This window comes from Lepisma saccharinum, chromosome 29 (genome assembly GCF_977018435.1).
Source record: "Lepisma saccharinum chromosome 29, izLepSacc3.1, whole genome shotgun sequence".
Classification (NCBI taxonomy): domain Eukaryota; kingdom Metazoa; phylum Arthropoda; class Insecta; order Zygentoma; family Lepismatidae; genus Lepisma; species Lepisma saccharinum.
This window is the reverse complement of record NC_139257.1, coordinates 30563710-30590113: the sequence shown is the minus strand read 5'-3', so window position 1 is coordinate 30590113 and position 26404 is coordinate 30563710. Positions and strand designations below refer to the sequence as shown.

Here is a 26404-nt window from a genome sequence, read left to right as displayed (position 1 = left end):
TCCCCATCTTCGCAAATTAGCCAAAAGTGTCACAAAAAGCGAAGTAAAATAAAGCAAATCAATCAATCACATACAATGTTATTGGAGTAGATATGTTAATGGCCTCTTGAAAGAGAAGGAGAAGGGAGAGAGGAAGAGACAGATTGATTTGCTTTATTTTACTTCGTCTTTTGTGCCACTTTTGGCTAATTTGCGAAGATGGGGATGAGTGATGATATGATGAAATTGATGAATGAACGCTCGCAAACATCCATGCCAGGCCAGGATTGAACCCTGGCCTCGTAGCGCGATGTGCTAACCACTCCGCCACGGGGGCCGGTAGGAAGAGAGAGAGAGAAAAAGCTCCAAAACTCTCAAACACACGAGGAGACACACATTATTCTTCGTTCTTTTGTGTGTGTGTGTGTTCGTAGTCAAACCAATTGCTTATACTTACTTGCTGTTATAACAAAAGCTCCCCCCCCGGAAATATTTGGTGAATTTTTTAAAGATTGTTAGGACCCCCCCCCCCCTTTCAGAATTTCGCACCCTGATATTACTTTAATTCCAATTTTTAAACATGTTACGCTTTTTCTCTGGCCTACCATATTACAGTTCTGAAGTGTGTAAATTTCAAAGAAGCCATGTGATTTGAACTTTGACCCCCTCCCCCCAACTAGACGAGGAAGGAAAATATACATATGGCCTCTCCTGCGGAGGGCGGATTCCATAGGCGCCGACATTGGGGTATCAAGACAATTTCTGCCATTCCAAAATTAACGTAGAAGGACACTTTTTATGTGTGTGTGTCTCTCTCTCTCTCTCTCTCTCTCTCTCTCTCTCTCTATATATATATATATATATATATATATATATATATATATATATATATATATATATATATATATATATACCTAGTCTTACCATAAATACTGTCCCAAAGTTGTAAGTAAATGGACACAAAATGGTGAGAGATATTTTAATATCAGAATACCATGAGGTGCATGGATGCATTATGAACCAAAATCACAAATAATTATTCGAAATGGCCTCCTTTAGCACTGACACACTTCTGAAGTCTCCGTGGCCACTCATCAATGGAATTACGCAACACATCAAGTGGAAACTCCGCAGCTGCCTTCTGAAGAGTCCGCTTTAAACTGTCAATATTGGGATGTCTCTTCTTGCAAGCCATCTCCTGAAGCTTGGACCACAATTTGTAGTCCAAAGGATTTAAGTATGGACTGGCAGAGGGCCAATCTGACGTGGAAATGAAGTCAGTAACATTTGCCTCCAACCACTGCTGGGTGGTGCGTGCTTTGTGTGCTGGGGCTGAGTCCTGCTGGAAGCTCCAGTTCTCTCCATGGAAGATGGTGTCGGTAAGATTCTTGCATAGTTTCTCAAGCACTGTCTTCTGATACACTTGGGCTGAAGTTTTTACCCCCTTTTCACAAAAATGGAGATCCGTTGTACCCTCGTAGCTCACACCCCACCACACCATGACTGATGCAGGATGGTGATCCCTCTAGATCCTGGGGGCCTTGTCAACAGCTTCCCGACAGGATGTGGCATACACCCTGTCATTTTGGGCATTGAAAGTCTCCTCAACACTGAACATTTTTTCATCAGTGAAAAGGATTCGACGGTGCCCATTTACCGCGTAACGCTGAAGTAACTGCTTTGATTTCCGGAGCCTCTGGAGCTTCAGTTCACTTGTCAAGAGATGTCCTTTGCGTCGTTTGTAGGCATGGAGTCCCAGGTCACTGCGTAACGTACAAGACATCGACATTTCTGAAATCTTTAGCTCACGAGCTATCACTGACTGTTTCCGTACAGGATTTCGTCGCACTCGTGCCGCCACTGCTTTCACAAGTTCTGGTGTCCGTACTGGGTGTGGTCTTCCTTGTCGTGGGCGATCTTTAACAGTACCAGTCTCAACAAAGCGCTGGATAGTGCGGTACACAAATTTCTTGGAGATTTTCAGCTTCTGGAGGGTTTTGAAAATCTCCCTTGGTGATTTGCCTACCTTGTGCAACGCTACCACGGCCACACGTTTTTCGCACTCATCCCATTCCATCTTCAACACTTACAACAGACAACTTTCCACTTGACCAGCTCAACAAGTAATGACTCACGCTTCACGATACCGCTCTTGCCGTCTCTAGCTTGTACGGCTGGAAGTACAGCCACCCTCAAACGTTGGGACAGTATTTATGGTAAGACTAAGTATATATATATATATATATATATATATATATATATTGTTTATGCCGACCTCGAACCCCCCCCCCCAAATTTACCTTGACTCCCAAAATTTATCAATTTATCTGGCGGGATATACTGAGATTCTAGAAGACAGATTACGGATTTCAGCGTCCTACGACCATCTTACGACAGACTGTCCCGTCGATGCAAATGGCTACCAGAGGCTTCATTAAATAATGAAACTGACTTTGTGTTCTCTCACATGTGCACTCTTGTGAAGTAATGTGTTCATGGTGCAGCGTGGTCCATAACCTACAACTTGGCAACATCTCATGAGCTTGAGATGGGCATGCTGGGAGTTATGCCGTGAGGGAGGTGTAAGGGTGTCTTCACATAATCGCCATGGAGCCGCGAGTGAACATCAAGTTTCATGAAATACATCCTGAAAACTGCTTTCGGGAATGAGCATTCTTGAATTACATTGTTGCGGAGGACGAAACAGAACATTTTCGCCTCCTACGAAACGACAAATCGCAGAATGGAAGTCGCTAAATGCATCAAGAGGCAAGATAATGCAGCTCCAAAACTCAAGGTGAAGACAATGTTGTGTTTTTCTATGACAGCAAAGGCATTATTCATCATGTATTTGTTCCAGAGGGTGAAAACTACTTGGGTGTTACTGTTGCAGATCTCTGAATGATTATGAAAGTGTCCGACCTCTGTATCCTGGCAGTGGTTCCTGCTCCACGATAATGCCAGCGAGCAGTGGTTGTCTAGGTATTCCTAGTCCAAAAACAAGTGAGTGTGTTGAATCATCGTCTCTGCTATCCAGATTTATCTCGCTATGATTATTTCCTGTTCCCGAAAGTGAAGCTGCTGCTGAAATTACGTACTTTTAATGAACACAGGAACATCCAACAGGTAGTGACGTCCAATCTTCAACCCATACCACATGAAAACTTACAGATGTCGCTTCAATCGTTGAATATCCGTGCCAATTGCTGTATTGAAGCAGGAGAGATGTACTTTGAGTAATAAACAAGCCTATGCTAAAATATTTTGTTTCCTTTTCATTTGATAAGGACTGTCTCATTACTTAATTGTCCGACTGTGTATAATTGTGTGTGTGTGCACTGGCGTAAGCTGGATTCTTTTCCGGGAGGGGCTGGAATTGTAAAGGTGGACAGTGCACAGCTGCATACACAATAAGATGTTTCTTATGTTAGAAACTTTCCACTCTCAAAAATGACAATCGGGGCTCATTTTGAGACGAGTTTGCATTTGCCACTGTTTTTTTCCTGATTTCTTCACCAGTTTTATGATTTTATCAAAATTTCGGAGGGGGCTGTGGCCCCTTCAGCACCCCTCCGCGTACGCCAGTGTCTGTGTGTGTATAATCTCGTGTCAGTTTTGGGGAGATGCGAAATATTTCGAACTGCACAAAGGACAATAAAGCATATCGCCCAACGAGACGCGGGGAAACCGCGGCAACAAAACTTCTGTCTGCTTCTATGAAAATCAAATGGTGTAACGCCCACTACAGGGAAACGGCCGGAACTGCAGCGGGAATTTCCGTGCCAGAAGTCTGCCGGTTATCCTAAAGGTTATAGCCCACTGAGACGCTTGTATTGCGTTCTGTTGCAGCGTTCCTCCTCTCATTGGGCGCTAACTTCAAGTATTACTCTATCTCTCATCTACAAGAAACTATAAAATATAGTTTGTTCTTGTTTTTAAGTCCGCTTATTCACAGTAAGGCTAAAGGGAAATTGGACCTACAGTTTAAAGTGGGATCCGAACCACTATGTGCCAGGTCCGTAGCTAGAACAGATCTCCAGGGGGGGCTCACGGGTCATCGGGGGCGGGGCTTTGTAAACCAAATCCATTTTTCAGAAGTTTAACAGTATTAAATAAAGGTAAATTGTGTGTGTCGGGGTCATTAAGTTTATGTAAAATATAAAATTTAGAAATATATCTTCTAAAACATCTCTTGAAGTGCTAATGACTGCTACTGACACCATCCCTTAATAGGCACTCCCATACTATTTTTGATGACACATATTTATATCATACATGTTAAAATGTACAATATTCAAGTCAATCATAGTGCCTACCGTACATTCCACCCCCGGCCGAAGCAACAAAACTTCGTTCCCAAAGCTTGGGATTTGTTGACATTTGATGCAGATGTGGAAGGAATGTGAATGATGACATCAAAGTCACAGATTTCTAAAGGGGAGGCTTCAACAGGGGCAGGGAAGGTACAGATAAAAAAGGCTCCCTATGAAAGAACTTTCTAAAGTCTAGAGAATATTCTAAACACTTGTCGCTGCTTAGACTTCTGCTCAAAGAAGATGAACGAACGAAGCTGTGAGCAAAATAATATATTCTGTCTACATTTTCACTCTTCACCTCAAACAAATTAGAATACAAAATAGTTTTACCTAATGTCGGCTACAGCGGGATTGCGCACACTTTTCCGGTGTTATCAGTGGTATCTGATAAGCCGCTGACAAGCTGTCACAATGTACAGGATTGCGCACAAAAAAATGAGGCGATGTTGTCAGATGTAAAATGTTCTCAAGCCGTTCTCTCTTCTGTTGTGTTAATTAAACGTAACCTAACATAATTTCTCTCTCTTTTCTTGTCTAAAGAAAAAAAACTTTTTTTTCAGTGGCAACGTTGGATCAAAATCTGTGGGCAAAACAGGTCAGTGAGATTTGTGCGCAATTCTGGATCTAAAGCGTGCTCAATTCGGTTGCGGCGTCGGCGCTAATGTCATGGGGGCTGAGCACCCCCCCCCCCCGGCCCCTGTCTGGCTACGGGCCTGCTATGTGTCTCCACCGGGTATCGAACCCGGGAACCCCTTAATTACAAAGCGACGACGTTACCACTACGCCATCAGGGAGGCTATAAAATAGTTGTCTCTTTGTAAATAAAAAGGAGCCGCATATGTTAATCTGGAGAAAACTAAAGGGGTTGAAAAGGGCCTAAAAGACGAGTCAGTGAACAATGATTTATCCCTGAAGCAGGGCACGGTTTCTGTTAAGGTAGGCATCTCCCCCATCCAACCCCCCGTACACTGGGCATCAGAGACCAATATTTGCAATCCAAATGAACTCGGCTAGAGTCAGGAATAATTCATCGCTCGCCGTGTACCCAACAAAAGCGGAACGAAGACGAAGATTTCATGTCAGCATTCGTTCTATTGTTGGTACCGCGATGCATGACGGGAAGACAAACATCTGAGCGAACGGCACCCCCTTGCTCCTCTCCCCCATGTTATTGGATGTCAGGTGGGGCGGTATTTTCCTTCCCTCCAGCACTTCGATGTGTAACTCTTCCCGGGGATTACAAAACAGATCAACATGTGACGTCAGTTGTTAGAGTCCAGTTTTCCTTGACCGCATCTGGATTGAAGTAATTGAACTCGTCAGTGTTGCCAACTCGAGTCCCGTTGGTAACCGGAGAGGATGCACGTGCCGTTGCCATAGTTACGGGTGATTCGATACACTCTCGGGCGAAGTACTTCAGCGCCGACTATTCTTGGGGACAAGTCAAAGCGGAAAAAAACGAAAGACGTCTGGGATAAGTCAAGGACAAAGAACGTTCCGGAAAAGAAAAGCCAAAGAGATATTCCGTAAGTGGTCCCTAAGTGATGCGCAAACGGAGCAGTGTTACAATAAGTCCTTGATGCAGCATCTCGAGAACCTTTTGTCTTAAAGGCAAAAAAGGTATGACGGCACGTACACGGCATTGTTGCACAGCCCTTTCTAAGTCCTCCTTACTGTTGGAGAGTGCCACTTGTTTTCAAAATTTTCAAAGTGCCTGGGAAGCCATCCGCAGATTTTTTTCATGTGATGGTGGGGAGGGCAAGCAACCGCCCCCCCCCAAAAAAAAACACATTGCACTCTTGCAATTACTCATACCAGTTTTGTTTGCTATGGTCTGTCCTTTATAATAATTATATGTGTGAAATATATAATTTGGCTGACACTTACTTTCTGCTGGAAATGTTCTTGCAAACAAAATAATGCTTTATCTATCATTCTACTACATAATGTAAGTTTCTAAAGTGTAAATCGCCAACCCCGAGACCTTCTGTAAACAAACCGTCTCACCGATTAGATGTATCACTGAACACGGAGACCTTCTTCCCGCACGCATAGAACTCGCCATGTTAAAAGTGGCACTACTTCCTTGCTGTTCACATGATTATTTTTAGAAAATAGACAATGTTATAAAATATCATTATGTACACAAATCTCCAAGCTCATTGAAAGTTACAATGCATATTCCTACAAAATGTTCACACTTATCTTGCCTTGCCATGTCACCAAGTTATTTTGCGAAGTGCACTATATTTGGCGGAACAAAAATCGTTATTAGGATGCTTGTCAAAGTTTCCAAACAGTAACCACAATAAATTTACGAACTTTCTTTGTCTTGTTTTGATCATCATAATCAATATATTTATTGACTTACAGCATTGCATATGGCTGTTTATGTCCATTATAGATTTTATTTACACAAGATACAATTTACATAAAATTTACAAACAAATTTCAAATACACTCCTATTTATATCAAACCTTAGAAATATACATTACCATGTTATATCATTTTGTCTAAAAAAATGCAAGTAAAATATATTCAATTCGCATGCAAGCAAGAAGCCAAATTTATGGGAAATGATTACTGGTGCCAAGAGTTAACCATAAAGGTGAAGCAATAAGTACAAAAGAAAGAGCATTGGGTTCAAAGTGAGACGTCATTTGCGGCAGCGTATCCCATACTACAAATTGGCCGTTGTTTTACCTTACGTAATGAATCCTGTAACAACGCTGGACTTTCGTGTGGATTATTTTACTTCTATGAGTTTGCAATGCTTTCTGCATGAACGTGGTTTTGTTTACAGAAGGTCTCAGGGTTGGTGATTTGAACTTTATATCTTGTATCGGACAATTATAACAATGAATGATCAAACACTGATTAATAATTTAAGTGTTAACAATTTGAGTGTCGTAACTTTAAAAAAAAATATATGGGTGCGTCAGCACTTAGGCTATTTTGCACCCTTCGAACGATACGGGGCTCAGTCCCTACCTTATCAAAAACATGAGTAATAACACAACGGCAATGTGGAAGACTAAAATATTCTGACCAGTTAAAAGCTGAGGCTGTAAAGGGACAGTGTCAGCACAAGCAAGGTCTAAACACAGGACAACATACACAGAGTCCTACGAAGATTATACTGGTCGTAGGTCCAAACGCCAGAGCCTCGTTTGTATGCAAATACAGTCCAGGGACCGTAAAGAAACTGTAAAAGTAACTCTCCATAAGGTTACTTCTATTGGGAAAAAATAAAAGTTACAACTACAGTCCCTACCAAAAGTTTAAGACCACCTTGTCATGTGTTTCAGACAAACAGAAAAAGTACATATGCGTGTGCTTTTCATGAAATAAACACTTTAATACAAAATTGGAATCATTATGTTATTGAAAGGTACATCAAGTTTAAGAAAGTGTAAGGGCATATTAATGCACGTCTAATAGATGCAACTAAAGATACAATTTGTAAAATCATTGAATCTGAACTTTGAAAATATACTTGGAAACAAACATTTCTCCAGAAATTAGATGAATGAAGTGTGAAATGTCAATAGGTCCACCTTTAAGTTTCAAGCACATTTGCACAAGTTTTCTCATGCTGCGGACCAATTTCTGGCATTCTTGGGGCGTAATCTCATCCCATAGTTCGGAGATAATCCTGTCCTCGCGTACAGACGTTACCCTGGGGCGGCCGCAGCGTGGTTTATCAACTACTGTACCTTGCTGCTTGAATTTGTTTGTTGTGTTCGCCACGCAGATTTTACTCACATTTAATGCGACTGCAATTTCTCTGTGGGTCCTATTGCATCTGTACTTACCAATTACTTGTCATTTCACGGCCACGGGCACAGATTTTTTCCCCCATTATCACGTAGCTTGCGATTCAAACAGCCTGTTTATTATCAAGCGTAACGGAAACAGATTTGGACTTGGATATGTCTTTCTGCGCCATCTATTGACACACGTTTCAACTCATGATTGATAAAATTTGTTCACTCCAGCGCAGTCGCCGAGGAAGATATTGTTATCTGAAGACCTCTCAGTTTTCGCTGTATTATTTTTATTTTGCGCATTTTAGAAAAAAAAATATAAAACACGAGAAAATTGTTTTGAATCTTTTTCTTTGCGATAAAACCTTCGTTCATGTTCCACAATACTGGAAAAAATTCAGTACTGTCATAACGACTTCGGTTACGTGTACACACATTCATCTGTACTTCAAAATGCTGAATTTTTCAGTTAAGAAATCTGATTTTCCACTTTCGTATCTCAAGAACTACTACAAGACGTATACCAATATTTTTTCGGCAATATATGCCTCACACACTATTACTTCCATACAATTTCACTCCATATTTGTACCAAAAACTTTCGGCCAGGATTCATTTATATGAAAAAAGTTGGTGGTCTTAAACTTTTGGTAGGGACTGTACTTACTTTTAAAAGTTACTTGTAACGCAGTTAAAAGAAACCTAGTAACAAGTTACTTCCAAACACTGGTTTACATTAACTTCGTTCTTAAAGTATATGGAGGCTAAAGCTCTCGCCACGAAAACAGTCCAGTCAAGGTCACGCCACTCACCTACAGTGAGCCAATAAGGAAAACATTTCAACCTACGAAATCAACCGCATAGGTAAATGCGCGAAGTGTCGACTGGGCAGCTTAGAAGAAAAGCTCCGACCTTGACTGGACTGTTTTCGTGGCGAGAGCTTTAATGATGATTCACACTGGGTCGACGAGAGTGGAGGTAGTTAAGGAAATGACCCTCCCGTATGAATAATGGATTGAAATCAGAAAGGGGTGACTTCGGAACGAACACAGGAGCACAATGCCTATTAACGATGACGGGGTAGGGTGAAACGCAGCAATAAAGAACGGCAGGAAACCACAGAACATGGCAGAAGAGAGCAAATTAATCGCGACCCGCCGATACGTTGGCTTCTGCACGATGAAGCGCCAGCTCATACTGGCCACTGTTTTCCCAAACTCTGGGCAGGATGCGAGATCAAAGCAATGCGGAAGAGTGTTGTTTCATTGTAAATTGCCTTCCTCCGCATGGGACATACGAAAATGTATTCGCTTCTGTTGTGAATTCGGCCATGCCTGTTACTGTTATGAAGAAGTCGTTATCATATTCAATAAATGTCACATTCTTGGCAACATAGTGAGACTTTTGTTTGTTGTTTTATTTCGGCAAGGTTTACTGAATTGGAATATGTGAACATTCATGAAGTAATAGTGATTCATGGGCTACATATGCTACATATAGTCGGCATCACTAGATTGTGGGTACCCTGAGTAAAGAACGTCCATGATTGGCTGCCGAAGCAGTCTTCAACGGCGTCAAGTGCCTCAGCATCGTTAGGGAACCGGCGGCCCTTTAGAGCAATTTTTAGTGTCCCAAAGAAGTGGTAGTCGCAGGCCGACAGGTCGGGGATATTGGGAGGCTGTTCGTGCCACTGCATCTGCACACTGTAACCGTGACAGACACTCGCATGCACATCCATCATACGACGATCAATTTCTTCTCCATTAACACCTTCTGACGTAAAAAATTGAATAACTTCTCGCTGGCTCTGATTGGGCGTATAAGCTCCCTACGCGTTGTGCATAGGTAAGACATTTTCTTTTCACAGAGAAAGAACGGAGGCCTGCATTGTATCAACGATTCCAAGAAATTTGGTCTCCCATTGCACGGCACGCTTTGCAAAAAGAAAAATCCAATATTTCTAAAGCAATTTGAGGAAAACGAGATTCCTGCTTTTGTTTTCAAGATGAAGAGCGTTGAGGGAGGGGGTATCGTGTTCTCCACGGCGGACGAAGACCTCTTAATGAAGTCTCCTAGTATTGAATTCTATTCAATAAATCGTCTCATAAAGTTCTCTGGGGAATTTATGAGAAATCTTGGTGGAAGAGGAGGCTTGTCTGCAGCTTGGAGACTTTCTGGTGTGAGAACGACGTTTGGTTGCTAGGCGAAGATACTTCGCAGCAAACAGCTACGGCGCAGTTTCTTTTTTTCGTTGTACTTTCTGCAGCACTTAGAGCAATGGTTCCCACCTTTCATGAACCCGCAGTCCGGTAAATTCGTATCTTAAAAGTCGATACCCGGATCACAACAAATTTACTCTTAAACTTCATACTGATTGATTGATTTGGTGTATTTTACCGGGTGTTTCAAAAAAATTAATATGATTTCGTAATCTAATAACGTTACCAATTCTCATGCAAACGATCTGAAAATTTAACAATGTGTACAAATACCTCAAAAGTCAATGTGTAAGGTCGGTATGTTTTTGTCTTTGCAGGAATGGACATGTCATTCACTGGAACAGAAAAGAAATTTTGCTTGTTAGAGTATGCTCGAGTCGAGCAAGACTTGGCGCGAGTAGCGACACGAGACGGCTCCACCAATGAACACGTGTGAGGGAACGGGATTGCGTGGAGGGGGAAGCGACTACACTTACCAGCCTTTGCAGCAGCGTGTGTACTGCTTCGCTCTGCCCACTTGAAGTGTGAAGTCGACTAAATCTAACGGAATATTTTAGTTTCCTCTGGCTAAAATCAATAAATTAGTTTGGTAAGTGCTGATTTTTACTGCCATGTTCCATTTCGGACACCGAAAAATTCAACTTAATCACAATATTTCCACTTAAAATTGATTATATGTTAATTGGTGCCCGAACTAAATTGATCACGGTGCACGAATTTGGGGGTGGGGCGAAACGCGATTGTTTCATTTCTGACCAGCACTAGGGAGAAAGAATTCTCTGTTGTCGCATTGGGAACCCCAACAAAAGACCATCTTTCCAGTTGGCTGCCAGCTGGGGCTGCAAGTCGCAGACTTCATGAGAACCGCTCGTGGTCCGGTGAAATTGACGCCAGGAAGAAACACTGACCTACTATCGGATTAAAAATTATAGATACTAGAGTTTGGACTCAAATTAAAAATTAACCAGTAAACCTACATAAAAACGAGTTACATCAAAGGGTACCAGTTTCATAGATCGGAGACACATTACAATCGGATATTTTGTGTTTCGCATGGTTCGTACTTACCAATTGTGTATTGCGGAACATAGTTCAAGGTGCCATTATGCTTTTTACACGAAAACAAACACTTTCTCTACTAAAATAACGCACGTAACGTGCGATATCGCTTACTTTGCGAATGATATAGCTTCTTTTGTTTTCGTATATCAGTGTTTCCAACCTTCTTCACATGTGCAAATTGTACATTATGCATGGCTAGCTGACGGATAGCCCCACGAACCATTCACGGATAGCCCCACGAACCCTTCCGATAAGGTTAGGTTAGGTTAGGTTAGGTAAGCATAGTTTAAAAAAGGGGGGGTTGGAAACACTGACAGGGGGGTTACGTCATCCAACGTATGGAGCATCTGGTTCACGTAGGAAAGCAATGGCAATCGTGTGTCGGTGAGATATTTCTATTGAAAAATACATGATTTCCCGGTCAAATAGATTCCACGATGAAAGAAAATACATCGACTAACGTTGGAAACCTTAGAGAAACTCATTTCCGTAAGTAGTTTCTTTTTCTAAATGAAGAAATGTGTCTCCGATGTATGAAACAGTTACCCATCAAAGTTTAGCTTTTTCAATTCTGCGTTAATCTATGCTAGCCAATTCTTCTTTCGAGTAAGCCTTCTATTTTTTTATCGTCGAGAGAGCAAAACAATGGCAAACGATCACTATCTTTGAAATTCTGTAAATCAGTAACGGGCTGTCCGATTGTTATGAAATTTTAGTAGGGTGTAGGCAGAAAGGTTTTAAACACGATTATTAATTTTCAGGTTTTCAAAATTTCTCAAAAACCAGTTTTAGTCAATGTTGCCAAACAACTTTTTCTTGGTATTGGGTACTCCTACAAATACAATATTGTCTTGTTTTGAAGCTCTTTGCATCTGTTTTTAACATGCATTATCATTGTCAATTTACATTCGGCGGAGTAAAGCTGTTCGCGGAACGTGACAAGAGGGCTCAAAGCGATGTCCGCTGCGAGTCAATGAACAACTGTACTTACAAATAAATGGGTTCTTAATACAACAAATCCTGCAATCCATTTGAATTTTATCGACCTTGAAAACACATTTCAACACCAAGATGAGAATTGTGTGTGAATTTTAAGCATTCGCATAAAAAATGTTCGCCATATTTAAAAATGGCGTCCACTGGACAGGGTGTCTACTAAGTGTCTGTTTTTAAATTCCAGGTTTGTCCACGTCTATTTATATTATTTTTCCAGGTCTATATTTTTTTAAACAAAGAAAAGTTGTTATTGTTAATAACCCCTACCAGAAGGCCAGTTGAGAAAAATTTGCAGTAACTAACAAAAGCAAGCTGAGTCCTCACCTTTAACTGCCGTGTAATTCCATATCCCTTGGTAGTAGTAATTGTTTACATTTTGTTTTTACTACAAAAGTTCTAAAAATTATTAATTTAAATTCTAAGCATATGTTAATTTCTATAATTATATGTTATTGCATATTCTTCTTGGATGAGGAATGGCCAGTTACTTTACTTTTACAAAATTCACCCATACTCATACATACTTGGTCATACCCAGGACCCTTGAATCGCAGCATCCCCACCAAAATTCAAGTGGAGGCAGTGACAGCCTCTGCTCAGGTATCCCTGTGGTCGCCATCCACGTACTCACAAAGCATAAGCCCATAAGTGAAGTGGACATTGTAGTGAAAACGGTAATTTTGAGAAAAATCCAGGTTTCTGGTTCAATTGGCTTTTTCCAGGTTATCCAGGTACAAAAGTAGTTTCCAGGCAAATTCCAGGTTTCCCAGTTCAGTGGACACCCTGCTGGAATATATGTTATCTTGAAAATGATGTCCACACGGAGAACATTGGAGAAAAACTTAAAATTATCTTATTGTCAGTGTAGGACCTAAAGGAAATCTGTAAGAATGGAACAGATTGGATTGATCTTACCCAGGATAGGGACAGATGGAAGGCTTGTGTTGCTGCAGCCATAAACCTTCGGGTTTAAGAATGCTACAGAGTTAGTTACTTAGTTATTGCCAGTATCATGACTAACTCATGGAAAGGCCGTTGCAATCCAAAGTACATGTGACTGAAGATTAACTGACACAGCCTACCTTCCATCAAGCGAAACTTCCCCTTACAGAAACAAACATCCCAATTAACGTGGCGTCTAATTAGCGACGTAGTATTCAGTTTCCCCCAAAGTTCACCAAGGATTCGTTACGCTAAATGTGTATAATGATCAAATTAACTAGGGTTGTGCATTTGTCCTACCACTTACATGAGTAGTGGCCAAAGTTCATGTCCCACACTGAAAGGCTGAACCTTGCACCATAAAGACATGAGTTTAATTACGTATCTGGCAATAAATTAAACACAGGGATGAAAACTCGAGTAGAATGGAAAGGGGAAAAGGTTAAGGAACTCCCAATCGAAATAAGAAACTTTAGTATGATCACTTCTAATGTAAATGCCTTGTATGAAATGAAAACCTTAAATATCTAATATAAATTTTTGGACAGAGTGTATATAGCTCAAATTTACATGGGGTATCAACTGTTATTTACAAAACGACCTCAAGGCTGCAATACTAATCAAGTGAGCTTCAAAATGTCCTCTATACACTTGCACCAGTGAAGAGGCGTGGTTTCTTGCCTTCTTGTCAGCCTAAAACGTACAGAAATTTCTCGCCAAATGAAAGTGCAATATCTCTGTACATGCCTACCACACCAGCAAGTGTACTAATGGAGGAGAAAGTTCGACAATGGCCTCAGTTCGCAGGCAGATGGATGTAAAGCCCTTCGCAATGGCTCATAAGTAACTGCACGTGGACCCAAAGACTTATTCTTCTTAAGGTATACAGGCACTAACTCAAACTTGAAAATATATGTGGATCAGCAATAAGTCTGTGCTAAAATGCAGCAAACGTGTGGAACCCTACATACAGAAATCTACTAGATAAAACAAATGAATGCTTTCATTTGACTCTTCCTTGTAGATGGAGCCACGATTGAATGCGATTCCTTATATCGGGTGGCCACAATTAAAGCACCCAGAGCCCTCTGGAGCTCGTTCGAAGCAACGGATTGCGTTGAAACTTGGTACGGAGACTATGGAGATCATGGAAAAGCGAATGCTGACGAGAAAAAAATAGTTAAAATTTTCGCCACCAGGTGGAAATGTGGCGCTGAAATATGTTTTCTTTATTATTGATTGATTAAATTAAAAGTTTGAGGTGCGTCGGCAGTTAAGCTCATTTGTCAGCTTTCTATGTATACGTGGAAATATACCCTTATCTAAAATTCTGACTGAAAAAGTTAAGACAAGGGGTGTAAAAAGTCTCTTGGGAAAAATTAAAAGTGCAAGGTTGTAAAAAGACCTGCACAAAACTAATACAACACATTAAAAAGTCAGAATGTATTAAAAGCTTCCTCACAGACGGTGGAAGAGACCAGCTCTGCGCAAAAATCTAAAAAGGTATGATAAAACACTATTGTCATCACCGAAAAGGGATGACAAATATGGTGCACAGTGAACAATATCCTGAAAAAGGCTTCGTCTGACCATTGATCGCATTGACTTACGCTTCCAAAGGATCATTCACGCAGTGGCGCAACCACAGTGGGAGGGGCATTGCCCCCCCGAACCTTGGACCGAAATGAATTATGGGGGGGGGGGACATTGACGACCAAATGTACCTGCAGGGGGCAATTACCGCCCACAACTTCAAATTTTATGCAAAGAAAAATACTTTTCAAAAAATTTCTTGCTCGCTTTGCTCGCAATGCCTGCTTTACTTAATCTTATCGAGTTAGGTAGCAGCGGCAGTCGGCCCTGGGCGCCGAATTATCTAAATGAAAATAAGTTGTAAGATTGACTGATTTGTGGTTGTATCCACTTTACGCACAGAAAGGGTAATCGGGACTGGACCTACAGTTTAAATTGGGATCCGAACCACTGTGCCTCCACCGGATATCGAATCCGTGACCCCTTGATCACACGGCGACAATGTTACCACTACATCATCGGGAAGGCACAAAAGTTGTAAAAGAGAGAATGCATTGGCGTCCCGTGAAATTATTTGCGCCCTATTAAATCAATATTGATTTCAGCCTACAAAAAAATTGATCCAAAGATTTTCTTGCTCACTTCGCTCGCAATTTATCATTGTTTTCTGTAATGCATTGTAAATTACCTGACAGAGAAATAACACTTGTCTTGATTGATTAAATGCATGAACAATTGTTTCGAGGAAAGGGAGCTTGCACATTTGAGACAATTTATGTATTGATTGATTGATTTGCTTTATTATACTTCGCGTCTTGTGCCACGTTTGGCTAATTTGCGAAGATGGGGACGAGTTATGATGAAATTGATTAATGGACACTCACAAACATCCATGCTCAGACGAGGATCCGAACCCGGGACCACTGGCGTCGTACCGCGATGTGCTAACCACTCCGCAACGGGGGCCGGCTGACAATTTGTGTATTTTTGCTGTTGGATGTTGCGAGATGGATAAATAGGTTGTGTAATGTATTTAAATAATATATGTTGTATATAATATGTATTAAAGAAACTTTGAATACGTACACAATTTAGCGTCAACGTCGCTCCATATTGCATATATTTGAAACATATAAGTTATACATGTTAATGTAAAAATAAATTATATTTGGAATGAATTTATCAAGCACTTTGTCTTTCAAAAATAGTTTGTGTGCTTGTTTTCCATTATTAATGTGAAGTTGAACGTATTGAAAAAATAATTCAAATAGTTTGTTCGAACGCAAATGCTTTAGCACCAACTTCTACCCCTTTTTGCATAATATACGAGGGTAATAACGTTTGATACTAATAATAATAATGTTGGTCCCGGGTTCGAATCCCAGCTTGGGCATGGATATTTGCGAGTGTTCATTCATCAATTTCACCATATCATCATACATCATTTTAGCCAAAAGTGGCACAAGAAGCAAAGTAAAATAAAGCAAATCAATAATAATAATAATAATAATAATAATAATGTTATAATAATAACACTATTATTATTAGCTTTATGATTATTAACATTATTATCATTATTAGCATTATTATTATTATTATTGGTACATTTATCCTGGTACTTGCCCCCCCCCCAAAGACAAAAAATCGTGGTTGCGCCTCTGCATTCATGTTGAGATGGTGCATATTGAACACTTCTGTACAGGCATAAACTCAAATTGCTGATGACTGTTACTTCAGCGCCACATTTCAACCTAGTGGTAAATATTTGAACTATCTCTTCATCAGAATTCGATTCCACATGCTCTCCGTAGCCTTTGTACAAAGTTCCACCGTAATTCATTGCTTCGAACGGGCTTCAGAGTGCTCGGAGTAAGGGAACTTTAATTATACGCGCCACATTTCCACCTGGTGGTGAAAATTTGAACTTCTTTTTATTTTTTCAGCATTCGCTTCCCCATGGCTTCATAGCTTCTATACTAAGTTTCACCGCAATCTGATGCTTCGAACGGCCTACAGAGGACTCTTGAGGAGGGCACCTTTAATTGCGGCTACCAACTACAGTACTATGTATGTATGTTATAAAGATGTCTTTTCGATTCCGTTAGTATTTGAATCAATTCTTTTTGGCACTATGAGAGATTGGCCACCTCTCACACCGCATTGTTTTTTATATAACAATTAACATTTTTATTTAAAAATAGGCTATGTATTTATGCCGGCCTCGGTAGCCGAGCGTGTTGGGTGGTCGACTCAACTCGCTTTGATCCGGAGGTCTCGGGTTTGAGTCCCAGCGAGGGCATGGGTGTGTTTTAATGTCCGACCCAGACTTGTAGAGAAAGGACATATGACGGGTACAAATAACCTTAGTGTTGACGTACCCATAAAAATAACGAATATTTTCAATATTTAACAATTTTATTTAATTATTTACATAAATGCTAACACAAATCGCAGTAAAATTAGTTTTACTTTTTTGTTCTTGCTACAATATTTTACTTTTTAAATTTAATTTTGCAATAATAAAAAAAACACACAGCACGCCGTGCTTTAGCAATAATGCCTTTGATCATAGCCGTTCCCGCTTTCGCAATACAGACTTTTCATAAGCTTTCCTTGCGTACTTTACTGCAAGCCAGTGTTAAATAAACTCAGACTTTAGAATTATTTTCCCCTTATTCTTTGGACTAGAGGAAGAGATTTCGATGATAACTAAATATCGTACATATCAATATTGCCTAAAAGTTGCGTTTACGACCTTAAATTGTTCAGAATTCACTAAACAACATCGTTATTTTGAAACTCTTTTTAGTAAAAATGTTAACAATACTCAAAACTTAGTATATAGTAATAAGTCATGTGTTTTGCTGTCTCCGGTCATAGCCCCCCTAAAAGTTGATGGTTTAGCGGTCTCAGCCCCCCCCCAAGTTGTCTAGAACATTTCAAAGGTGTATTTAAAGTTAAGTTCATGTTGCACAATTCAGAGTAAACTTTACAAGAGAAGCAAAATAATACATTAGATCCTCTTAAGCAATATTATTTGAGGGGCTCTGCCCCCCATCATTAACATTGGGGGGGGAGTGGGCGCCAATGCTATACTGCAAAATAAATACATGTCAACCTCATAATTGTTGTTTCTTTTTCAATTCGAATACTTATTTATCACCCCTCGTATTTCCATGAACAATTTTCAATTCATCATGAAATAATTTCAGTATGAAACCCCCCCGGAGTTATTTTGTGTGGTACACTGCACCATTAATATAGTGGGCGTGGAACTAGGCAAAAGTGTGTGGTTTCACAGATGCAGGTAATGTAGAACGCTTTTAAAGCTTATTTTTATTAGGGCGTTTTAATTGAACGCATTTCCGTGGTTCGTCCTCGGTGAAAGTGGATCGGGCGACCAAATTATACCTCCCAACGATGGACGTAATGAATGGAGCCAGGCTATTTCCCGACGACCATGCGAAACATGATGGCAATATATTCTGTGACGTCAGAAGGAGGATCCCATAATTAACATGATGTAGTTATGGTGTTGCTCTATTTTTCTTTCAGGAAGATTACAAGATAAAAATACAGTCAGAAAATCATTACCGAGTGCTGTTACCTTAAACTGGGACGATTCGTTGAATCGATTTCGAAGTGGTATGTACAGGGCGTTGTCCTTAAAAACTGACAAAATTTTCACAGCACGTGCACTCAATAGAAACGATTTTTCTTCTCGTTTCGATGCTGTGAGCGTAAGAAACACTTGTTATTTATACGGAAAGTATGTAACCACGCGTCACACCCAAGGTGGCCACTACACTGTCCCGGAAATGTTTGGAGCAAACAACGAAAACCGGTATCTGCGGAAGTAGGGCTCGACTTCGCTCCGCCAACTCGCTTTCTCCCCTTCTCTGCCATTATGCGCTGCCTTGCGCCACAGATTCGCGAGGCAGAATATATAAAACGGAGAAAGAAAAAGAAATAAGAGAGAACATGGAAAGAGCAACAGCGAAGAGAAACAACAAAAAAGATGGATGAAGAAAGAAATGGAAAGAGAAATGGCGAGAAAGAGAGTAAGGAGGATGTAAAAAGAAAATGGAGGAAGGCTGGTAAAGAAACAGAAAAAGAAATCTGACAAACAGAGAAGAGAAAGAGAGCGGGATTAGAAATAAAAAAAGGAAAATAAGACGCAAACGGATAAAGAGGAAAAAAATTAACAAGAAAGCGTTAGAGATATAAATAGATGAGTTATTAAGAATAACAATTACTTTTTTTAATTTCCACAATAATGTATTGATTCTTTCTATTAATCCTTCTATTAGGTCTATGCCATGAATGAATTCAATGATCTCTAGAATGAGCCACATGGAGAAATAATTAATAATAGAGGAGAAGGTCTAAATATGGGCGAAGGTTTAAATATGGGTTTTGGATTTATCAGCGCTCCCGGGTGCTGCAGCCTGGCAGAGGCTATTGGAACTCGTTATCTGTCAAGCACAAAGGTTGCGGCGCCAATTCGCAAGAGAAAGTGGTGGTTAGTTTCGGCCTTGGACGCTGTTATAGAATAACTTTTTGCAGGTATGTTTTAACTCAGCGTTTTTTCTCATCTGCTTTATATAGGTTATGATATTAGCGGTACATAAAACAAATGTGGGCTTTTATAATGGCATGATTTGTTTGTGAAATATGTACCACAGAGAGCGAAAATAAATAGAAGAAGAAAAATAGCGTCATGGTCTAAATATGGGCTATGACGTCTTATGTTGAGATCACATTTTCAACAAATATTTGGATGATTTTCTTAATTTCTATTTTTCCCATTCCGCGTGATTTTCAAAACAACAGATTATTCATAAATATGAATTTTATAATGTTTTAGCGACAAATTACTGTTTCTTTAAATTTTAATTACTTTTTTGTGATATTGCCACTAATAGCCCATATTTAGACCACAATTTCGAAATACATCATTTTAACACTTTTTTGGAATTTGCTTTTTTTTAAAAAAAAATGAGACCTTCTCCGAAAATGACAACATAAAAAGGGGGCCCATATTTAGACCTTTTCCTCTATAGGAAGCAGACAAAATCGGAATATACAATGAATGGGTGAAGAAATATAAATAGCAAGCAGATAGATGTGAATAAACGCTAAAAGAGTGAAGAAAGCAGACAAAATTGGAATAAACAATGAACGAGTGAAGAAATCTAAATGGGAAGCAGATAAATCGGAACAAACAGTGATCGAGTGAAGACATATAAAACAAAATTGGAATCAACAAGGAAGAGGAACAAATGAGAAGAAACAAAAGTAGAGAGAAAGATATGAAACTGAGAAACAGAGAGAAAGGGAAACGAGATATCAGCATCAGCTTCTGACGTTCATTACAAAAGGAAAAGAGCGTCAAAAGCACAGTTTCGCCCCGGGCTGGAACAATGCCTATAAGACAGACTCCAGCAACACAATGAAACTGGAGAATGATTGATGAGCCTTCCGGATAATGCAGATCCCCTGCGAGATTCACCGTTGGAAATTCGCAGAGATAGGAGCGAGGAGAGGAGGAGAAAAAATTGAAGTTCCTAAAAGGGACGCCAGTTTTACCATATTCCGTAATACATGAGTGACGTCCATCATAAATTTGAAAACTTGAGCTTTTCTGGAGTCACTGATTGGAACAGTCCCTGCTTCAAATACCCAATCAAATGCAATGTTTATGGGGATTTCCAGGTCAAGAGGTCAGTTGCTGTAGCAACTTTTGAAATAGGTATCATTAACTGCAGAATCAGCAAAAAATTAAAAAAACAATTTAACAGTTCAATTGGATATCCTATAGAAAAGATGCATACGCAATCTTTACATTGTGCTAAGTATGAAGTATTTAGATAATATCGGAATAAATATACAGTGATTTAAAACGAAAGAGGAACTTGATTAAATCGGAATAAACGTTGAATAATTAAATACTTATATAATTCTGAATAGACAGTTAATGATTAGAATAAATAGAAATGAGATGCAGATAAAATACGAATAAATACTGAATGAGCAAAGAAATTGAAAAAAGAAACTTATCAAATTGGAATAAACGCTAAATGAGTGAAGAAATCGAAATGGGAAGCAGATAAAATTGGAATAAACAATGAACGAGTGAAGAACTATAAATGGGAAGCAGATAAAATCTGAATAAACACTGAATGGGTGAAGAAATCGAAATGGGAAGTAGAAAAAATTGGAGTAAACAATGAACGAGTGAAGAACTATAAATGGGAAGCAGATACAAGTTGAATAAACACTGAATGGGTGAAGAAATCGAAATGGGAAGCAGATAAAATTGGAATAAACAATGAACGAGTCAAGAAATATAAATGGGAAGTAGATACAAGTTGAATAAACACAGAATAATTGAAGAAATCGAAATGGGAAGTAGATACAATTGGAATAAACAATGAACGAGTGAAGAACTATAAATGCGAAGCAGATAAAATCTGAATAAACACTGAATGGGTGACGAAATCGAAATGGGAATCAGATAAAATTGGAATAAACAATGAACGAGTCAAGAAATATAAATGGGAAGCAGATAGAAGGTGAATAAACACACAATAATTGAAGAAATGGAAATGGGAAGCACATAAAATTGGAATAAACAATGAACAAGTGAACAAATATAAATGGGAAGCAGATAAAATCGGAATAAACAATGAATGTGTGAAGAAATATAAATATGAAGCAGATATGTGAATAAACACAGAATAAGTGAAGAATCGAAATAGGGAACAGACAACATCGGAATAACACTGAATGGATGAAGAAATCGAAATGGGAAGCAGATAAAATTGGAATAAACAATGAACGAGTGAAGAAATATAAATAGGAAGCAGATAGAAGGTGAAAAAATAAAGAATGAGTAGAAATCGAAATAGGAAACAGATAAAATCGGAATAAACACTGAATGAGTGAAGAAAGCAGACAGAATTGGAATAAACAATGAATGAATAAATAAAAAAGTAGATACATCTGGAATATAATCTTAACGATTGGAATAAATCGAAATGAGGTGCAAATCAAATCGGAATAAAGTCTGATTGAGTGAAGAAATAGGAACGCCAATTGGGACAGGAACGACGTGAGGTATTCCGACTTGATCTCTGCGGGCAAAACCCCCCACTTACTGTAAAAGGTTGGTTTCTGATACCGCAGCAGGTACCATATCGCTGTGGATTTTCTGGCAGCCATGCGATTGAGGGCGACATCCAACGTCGCCTCATGTAATAGGTTTTAAATCCCTCGACATCCACGCGAGGATTGAAATAAGAGCGAACCCGGCGACACTAAAAGCAACCCAGATTTCAGCACCACAACTCCTACGCCATTTTACCTTCCAAAAGTATATTGAAAATCCTCGAACAGGGTCATTGAAAAATAAAAATAGATAACATAACAACCGAATGTACTACAAACCCTAAGAGATTCTTCACATTACTAAATTCAAGAAAACAAAGCCCACGTATACCTAAAGAAATTGTTCATAATACTGATATTGCTAGTGGAGAAGAAAGAGCCGAACTTTTCAATGTTTTTTTTTTTCATCAGAACTTCTCACCTCCCTCAGTTTCCGACCCTCTCCCCCACTTAAATGCTGTCTGTCCTCACACACTATCTTCAATCAAAACATCCCCCGAGGAAGTAAAATACCTTCTCGCTTCATTGCCCCTCCACCGGTCCCTAGGTCCAGATGAAATCCCCACAATATTCCTTCGTAAAACTGCAGACTCCTTGGCTCTTCCTCTGTCTGCCTTACTCAACAAATGTTTCTCTAAGGGTGTGTTTCCGAAAAACTTCAAACAGGCCAACATTGTGCCCATTCACAAAACTGGAGATAAAAAATGTGTAAAATCCTATAGACCAATCTCACTTATATCGCCACTATCAATTATTTGTGAAAAAATCATCAAAAACAGGTTACTTCAGTTTGCGTCACACAGCACAACATGGTTTTCTTCCAGGCAGCTCTTGCCTAACAAATATTTCTGTCTTACTTTCGCATGCTGCCAGAGCTATTGATAATAACTCCCAACTTGACACAATATATTTGGACATTTCGAAAGTCTTTGACAAAATTAATCATAAATTTCTTCTCCATAAATTATCATCCAGATTTAACATCCATGGCAAATTTCTTTCTTTACTCCAGGACTACCTCCATGAGCGTGAACAACGTGTTGTTCTTTCAGGTACCTCTTCTAACTTTCTTCCCGTTTTGTCTGGAGTTCCCCAGGGGAGTGTCTTAGGGCCGCTCCTATTCCTTCTGTACATGGATGACCTCCCTGAAAAACTGTCCTCCCTCCCTATCAATATACTTTTGTTTGCGGATGACTGTAAACTCTTTAAGGAGATCTCATCGCATCATGACATGATGATTCTTCAAAATGCTCTCACAGAACTTGTTAAGTGGTGTCGTCAGTGGAATTTAGAACTAAAGCCTCAGAAATGCTCTTTTCTTACTTATTCCCTAAAAAAGAACAAAGTGGTGTCTACTTACACTATTGACAACAATCCAATCCAAAACGTTTCCACCCAAAAGGACCTAGGTATTATCATGGATGAAAAACTCACTTTTAATTATCATATTATAGCTACCACTAAAAAAGCTATGCGCCTTCTCGGTCTTCTATACAGATTTAGCGAAATTCAAAACCCATCATCTCTTGCTTTATTCTTTAAATCTTTCATCTGGCCTCAAAAACCAATCTCACCAAAATAGATTCTGTTGTCAGTTTCTTTCTTGCAATTGTTCGCCATAGAATACCTTCCTTTCGACATGTATCCAAATCAGACACCATGGCTGCTCTGAATATTCACACTCCATCCTTTCGTCGTGAGTCGTTTTCACGTTCAGAAGACACAATGGGCTCTTATGGGCAATGCTTTTCTTATGGGAAATACGAGCGCGCTGTTGTCAAATTTCTGGATTTACAAATTTAGCTTAAGTAAAATCGGTACCTGCAGTTTTGCAGGAAATTTTGTAGAGAATACGATGGTGTACACAAAAAACTGGTAACTTGCTTACATAATTTTAGATAAATTAAAAACTCAAATTTTCTGTGAAAACACAATTTTTACATTGTTTTCATTCCTAACGTTGAAACATGCCGTAAAATTGAAGCTTCCATTATGAAAAAAATTGACACTGTTTTTTAATTGTCATAGGTGACGGTGGTACTCAGAATTTATCAATACTTTAAAGCATATTTGCATTAAAAAATATTCAAATAAAGTATGTGGAGATTTTTTATATTCGTGCAGTAGAAAATGTCGTCGCTGGCCATTTTTTGTTCTGTAATTCCAAGTAAAAACTTCCAGCGACAAAGTTGTGGAGAAAATAATGAAATTATTTTTTATAACCACTCAAAGGTTCCCAGAAATATTACTTCCATGCATTTGGAGTTTCTTTTTAACCCGAATCGCGCGCGAAGTAAGGAGACGTTGTCTGGCCATCTTGAGCCGACTCACCGCAGCATTCCGGCTATCACCACCAAGTTTTCCAGTTGTTATTTTATTTCCATTCAGTAAAAATATGAACTTCATGCAGTTTGTTATAATAGAATTGAAATTACTTAAATTTAATAATTGACAATTATTTCCAATGCTGCTGTTGTGAGCAACATTAGTGCTGTCGCAAATACACGTTGTTTTCGTTTACATTACTGTCGACATTAATGCTGAAATGAAGATCACCTTTCAGTTTCCAACGTACACATAAATTCATAAACACCATATTAACCTTTGAAAGGCTTTCCAACACGTGACAAAATATGGGGCTTCAAGATAGAAATATGACATGCCTTGCTTGAGTCATTCACGTCTTATCAGTTCACGTGGGCCATAACTCATTTGTTTGTTTGGGTTGCAACTTGAATCTAACCCATGTGCCAGGTTGAGTGAGAGATCTGCTTTGGTCTGTTTAGACTTTTTCCCTCTCCCGAAAAAGTGTTTTCAGTTGTGTGAGCTCTCCGTGATTTTTACTTTTTTAAATGATTTCTGAAGTGTCATATTCGTGCATTACACTCGCGTGTGTAGTGATCGCAATGGATCATAGTAAAAAGGGTAACTGTAACGTTCACAGTATAATATTAATGTTAATAATTACATATAATTATCATTATATATACAAAATATGTAACACCTTCATTGTGAAGGAAGGTCATCATTTCCCGGCAACATGAGCTAGCGCTGTATTGGCAACACTGTGCGGTTTCTCCATAAGCGCCGTTGTCTCTTCTGAACGTGAAAACGACTAGCAGACATGAAATTTTTATACAAGATAATAAATGGCAAAATCAGAACAGATCTCCTAATCAGTGAATTCACACTTAGGGTACCCCAAAAGCTAACGCGCAACCTGCAACTCTTCCACAACACAACCACTAGGCTATCCCTTCTACAACGCTCCTTGTTTTACAGGCTCCCAGAAATCTACAACAAACTTCCCCTGAATGTAGATATTTTCCTTCCAGAACGTAATTTTTGTATATTACTGACGAAGAACATGTAAATCTATCCCATCTTGTTATTGTTTTTATCTTTTGTTATTTTTTATTTCTACTTTATGTTGTTTCAGTGTAAAATGGCCAAATAAGACTATCTGAAACTGTGAGTAAATAAATAAATAAATAAATAAATATATACAGAGGATTTGATATACATATAAGAAAACAACAGAGAATTAGTTTTGTTAAATTACTGGCTGCATCAGTTATCTATCTTCCAACCGTTTTCGTCCTATTCTCCCTACTTGATTCAGAGAAATTATACACAACATTCATTCAGCCAGCGTTACTCTCCGCCTCCAAAAGCGTAAGAGCGCGGGAAAATTTCAAGAACATGCTTGACTGATTGGCTGTCTCGAGCGCCTGCTATGATGCATAGGAAAGGCAGCTCCCTCAAGTGACCAATCACGTCGCCTACTTCCCCAAGTGACGCAACAGCATAGGTGAATGGGAAGGGTTCGCGCCGGTAACTACAGCAGCTCTGGTATAAGTGGCGGTGTGGTTAGAAAAGCACGCTACCCTGCAAGGGGTTTAAGGTTAGAATCTCGGTCTGAGCTTGGGTGTGCTTTGTGAGTGTCCCTTCATCAATTTCATCATATCATCACTCATCTTCACGATTAGTCAAACGTAGCAGAGAACCCAATCAACCAATTAGGCAACAATCATTCACTTGTCGCTTCAAATGACACTCATCTTAGTTCTACGAGAAATCCTAGAAGTGATAGGGGTACGGGGAGGAGGGGGGTATTTTCCTAGCTAGAAAATGTATATTAAGCATCCCCCCTCCAGATGTAGAGGAAAAGGTTTAAATATGGGCCCCCCCTTTTTATGTTGTCACTTTCGGAGAAATAAAATTAATATATCAAGCACCTGCTTTTAAAATGCATATCTATGAAATATATACTTAAATATAATAGCATGTTAAAGTACAGAAGGTCTCTATTTCTTTTTAAAAAAAGCAATTTCCAAAAAATGGTAAAATGATGTATTTCAAAATTATGGTCTAAATATGGGCTACTAGTGGCAATATCACAAAAAGCAATTAAAATTT

At 39.3% G+C, this 26404-nt stretch overlaps 2 protein-coding genes across 3 annotated transcripts in view; both read right to left on the bottom strand.

Moving 5' to 3' along the window:
- Positions 1-26404, bottom strand: part of Pde9 (phosphodiesterase 9) — a 411334-nt gene that overhangs the window by 258153 nt on the left and 126777 nt on the right. The gene's annotated exons all lie outside the window — the stretch shown is intronic.
- On the bottom strand, positions 1505-2056 carry LOC145981453 (uncharacterized). The gene has a single exon (XM_083114684.1). It carries the CDS (start codon positions 2054-2056, stop codon positions 1505-1507), a length of 552 nt encoding a protein of 183 aa, XP_082970810.1.

What these genes read in the sequence shown, in the direction of transcription:
- LOC145981453 (XM_083114684.1), bottom strand. Translation starts at nt 2,056, where the DNA reads ATGGAATGGGATGAGTGCGAAAAACGTGTGGCCGTGGTAGCGTTGCAC.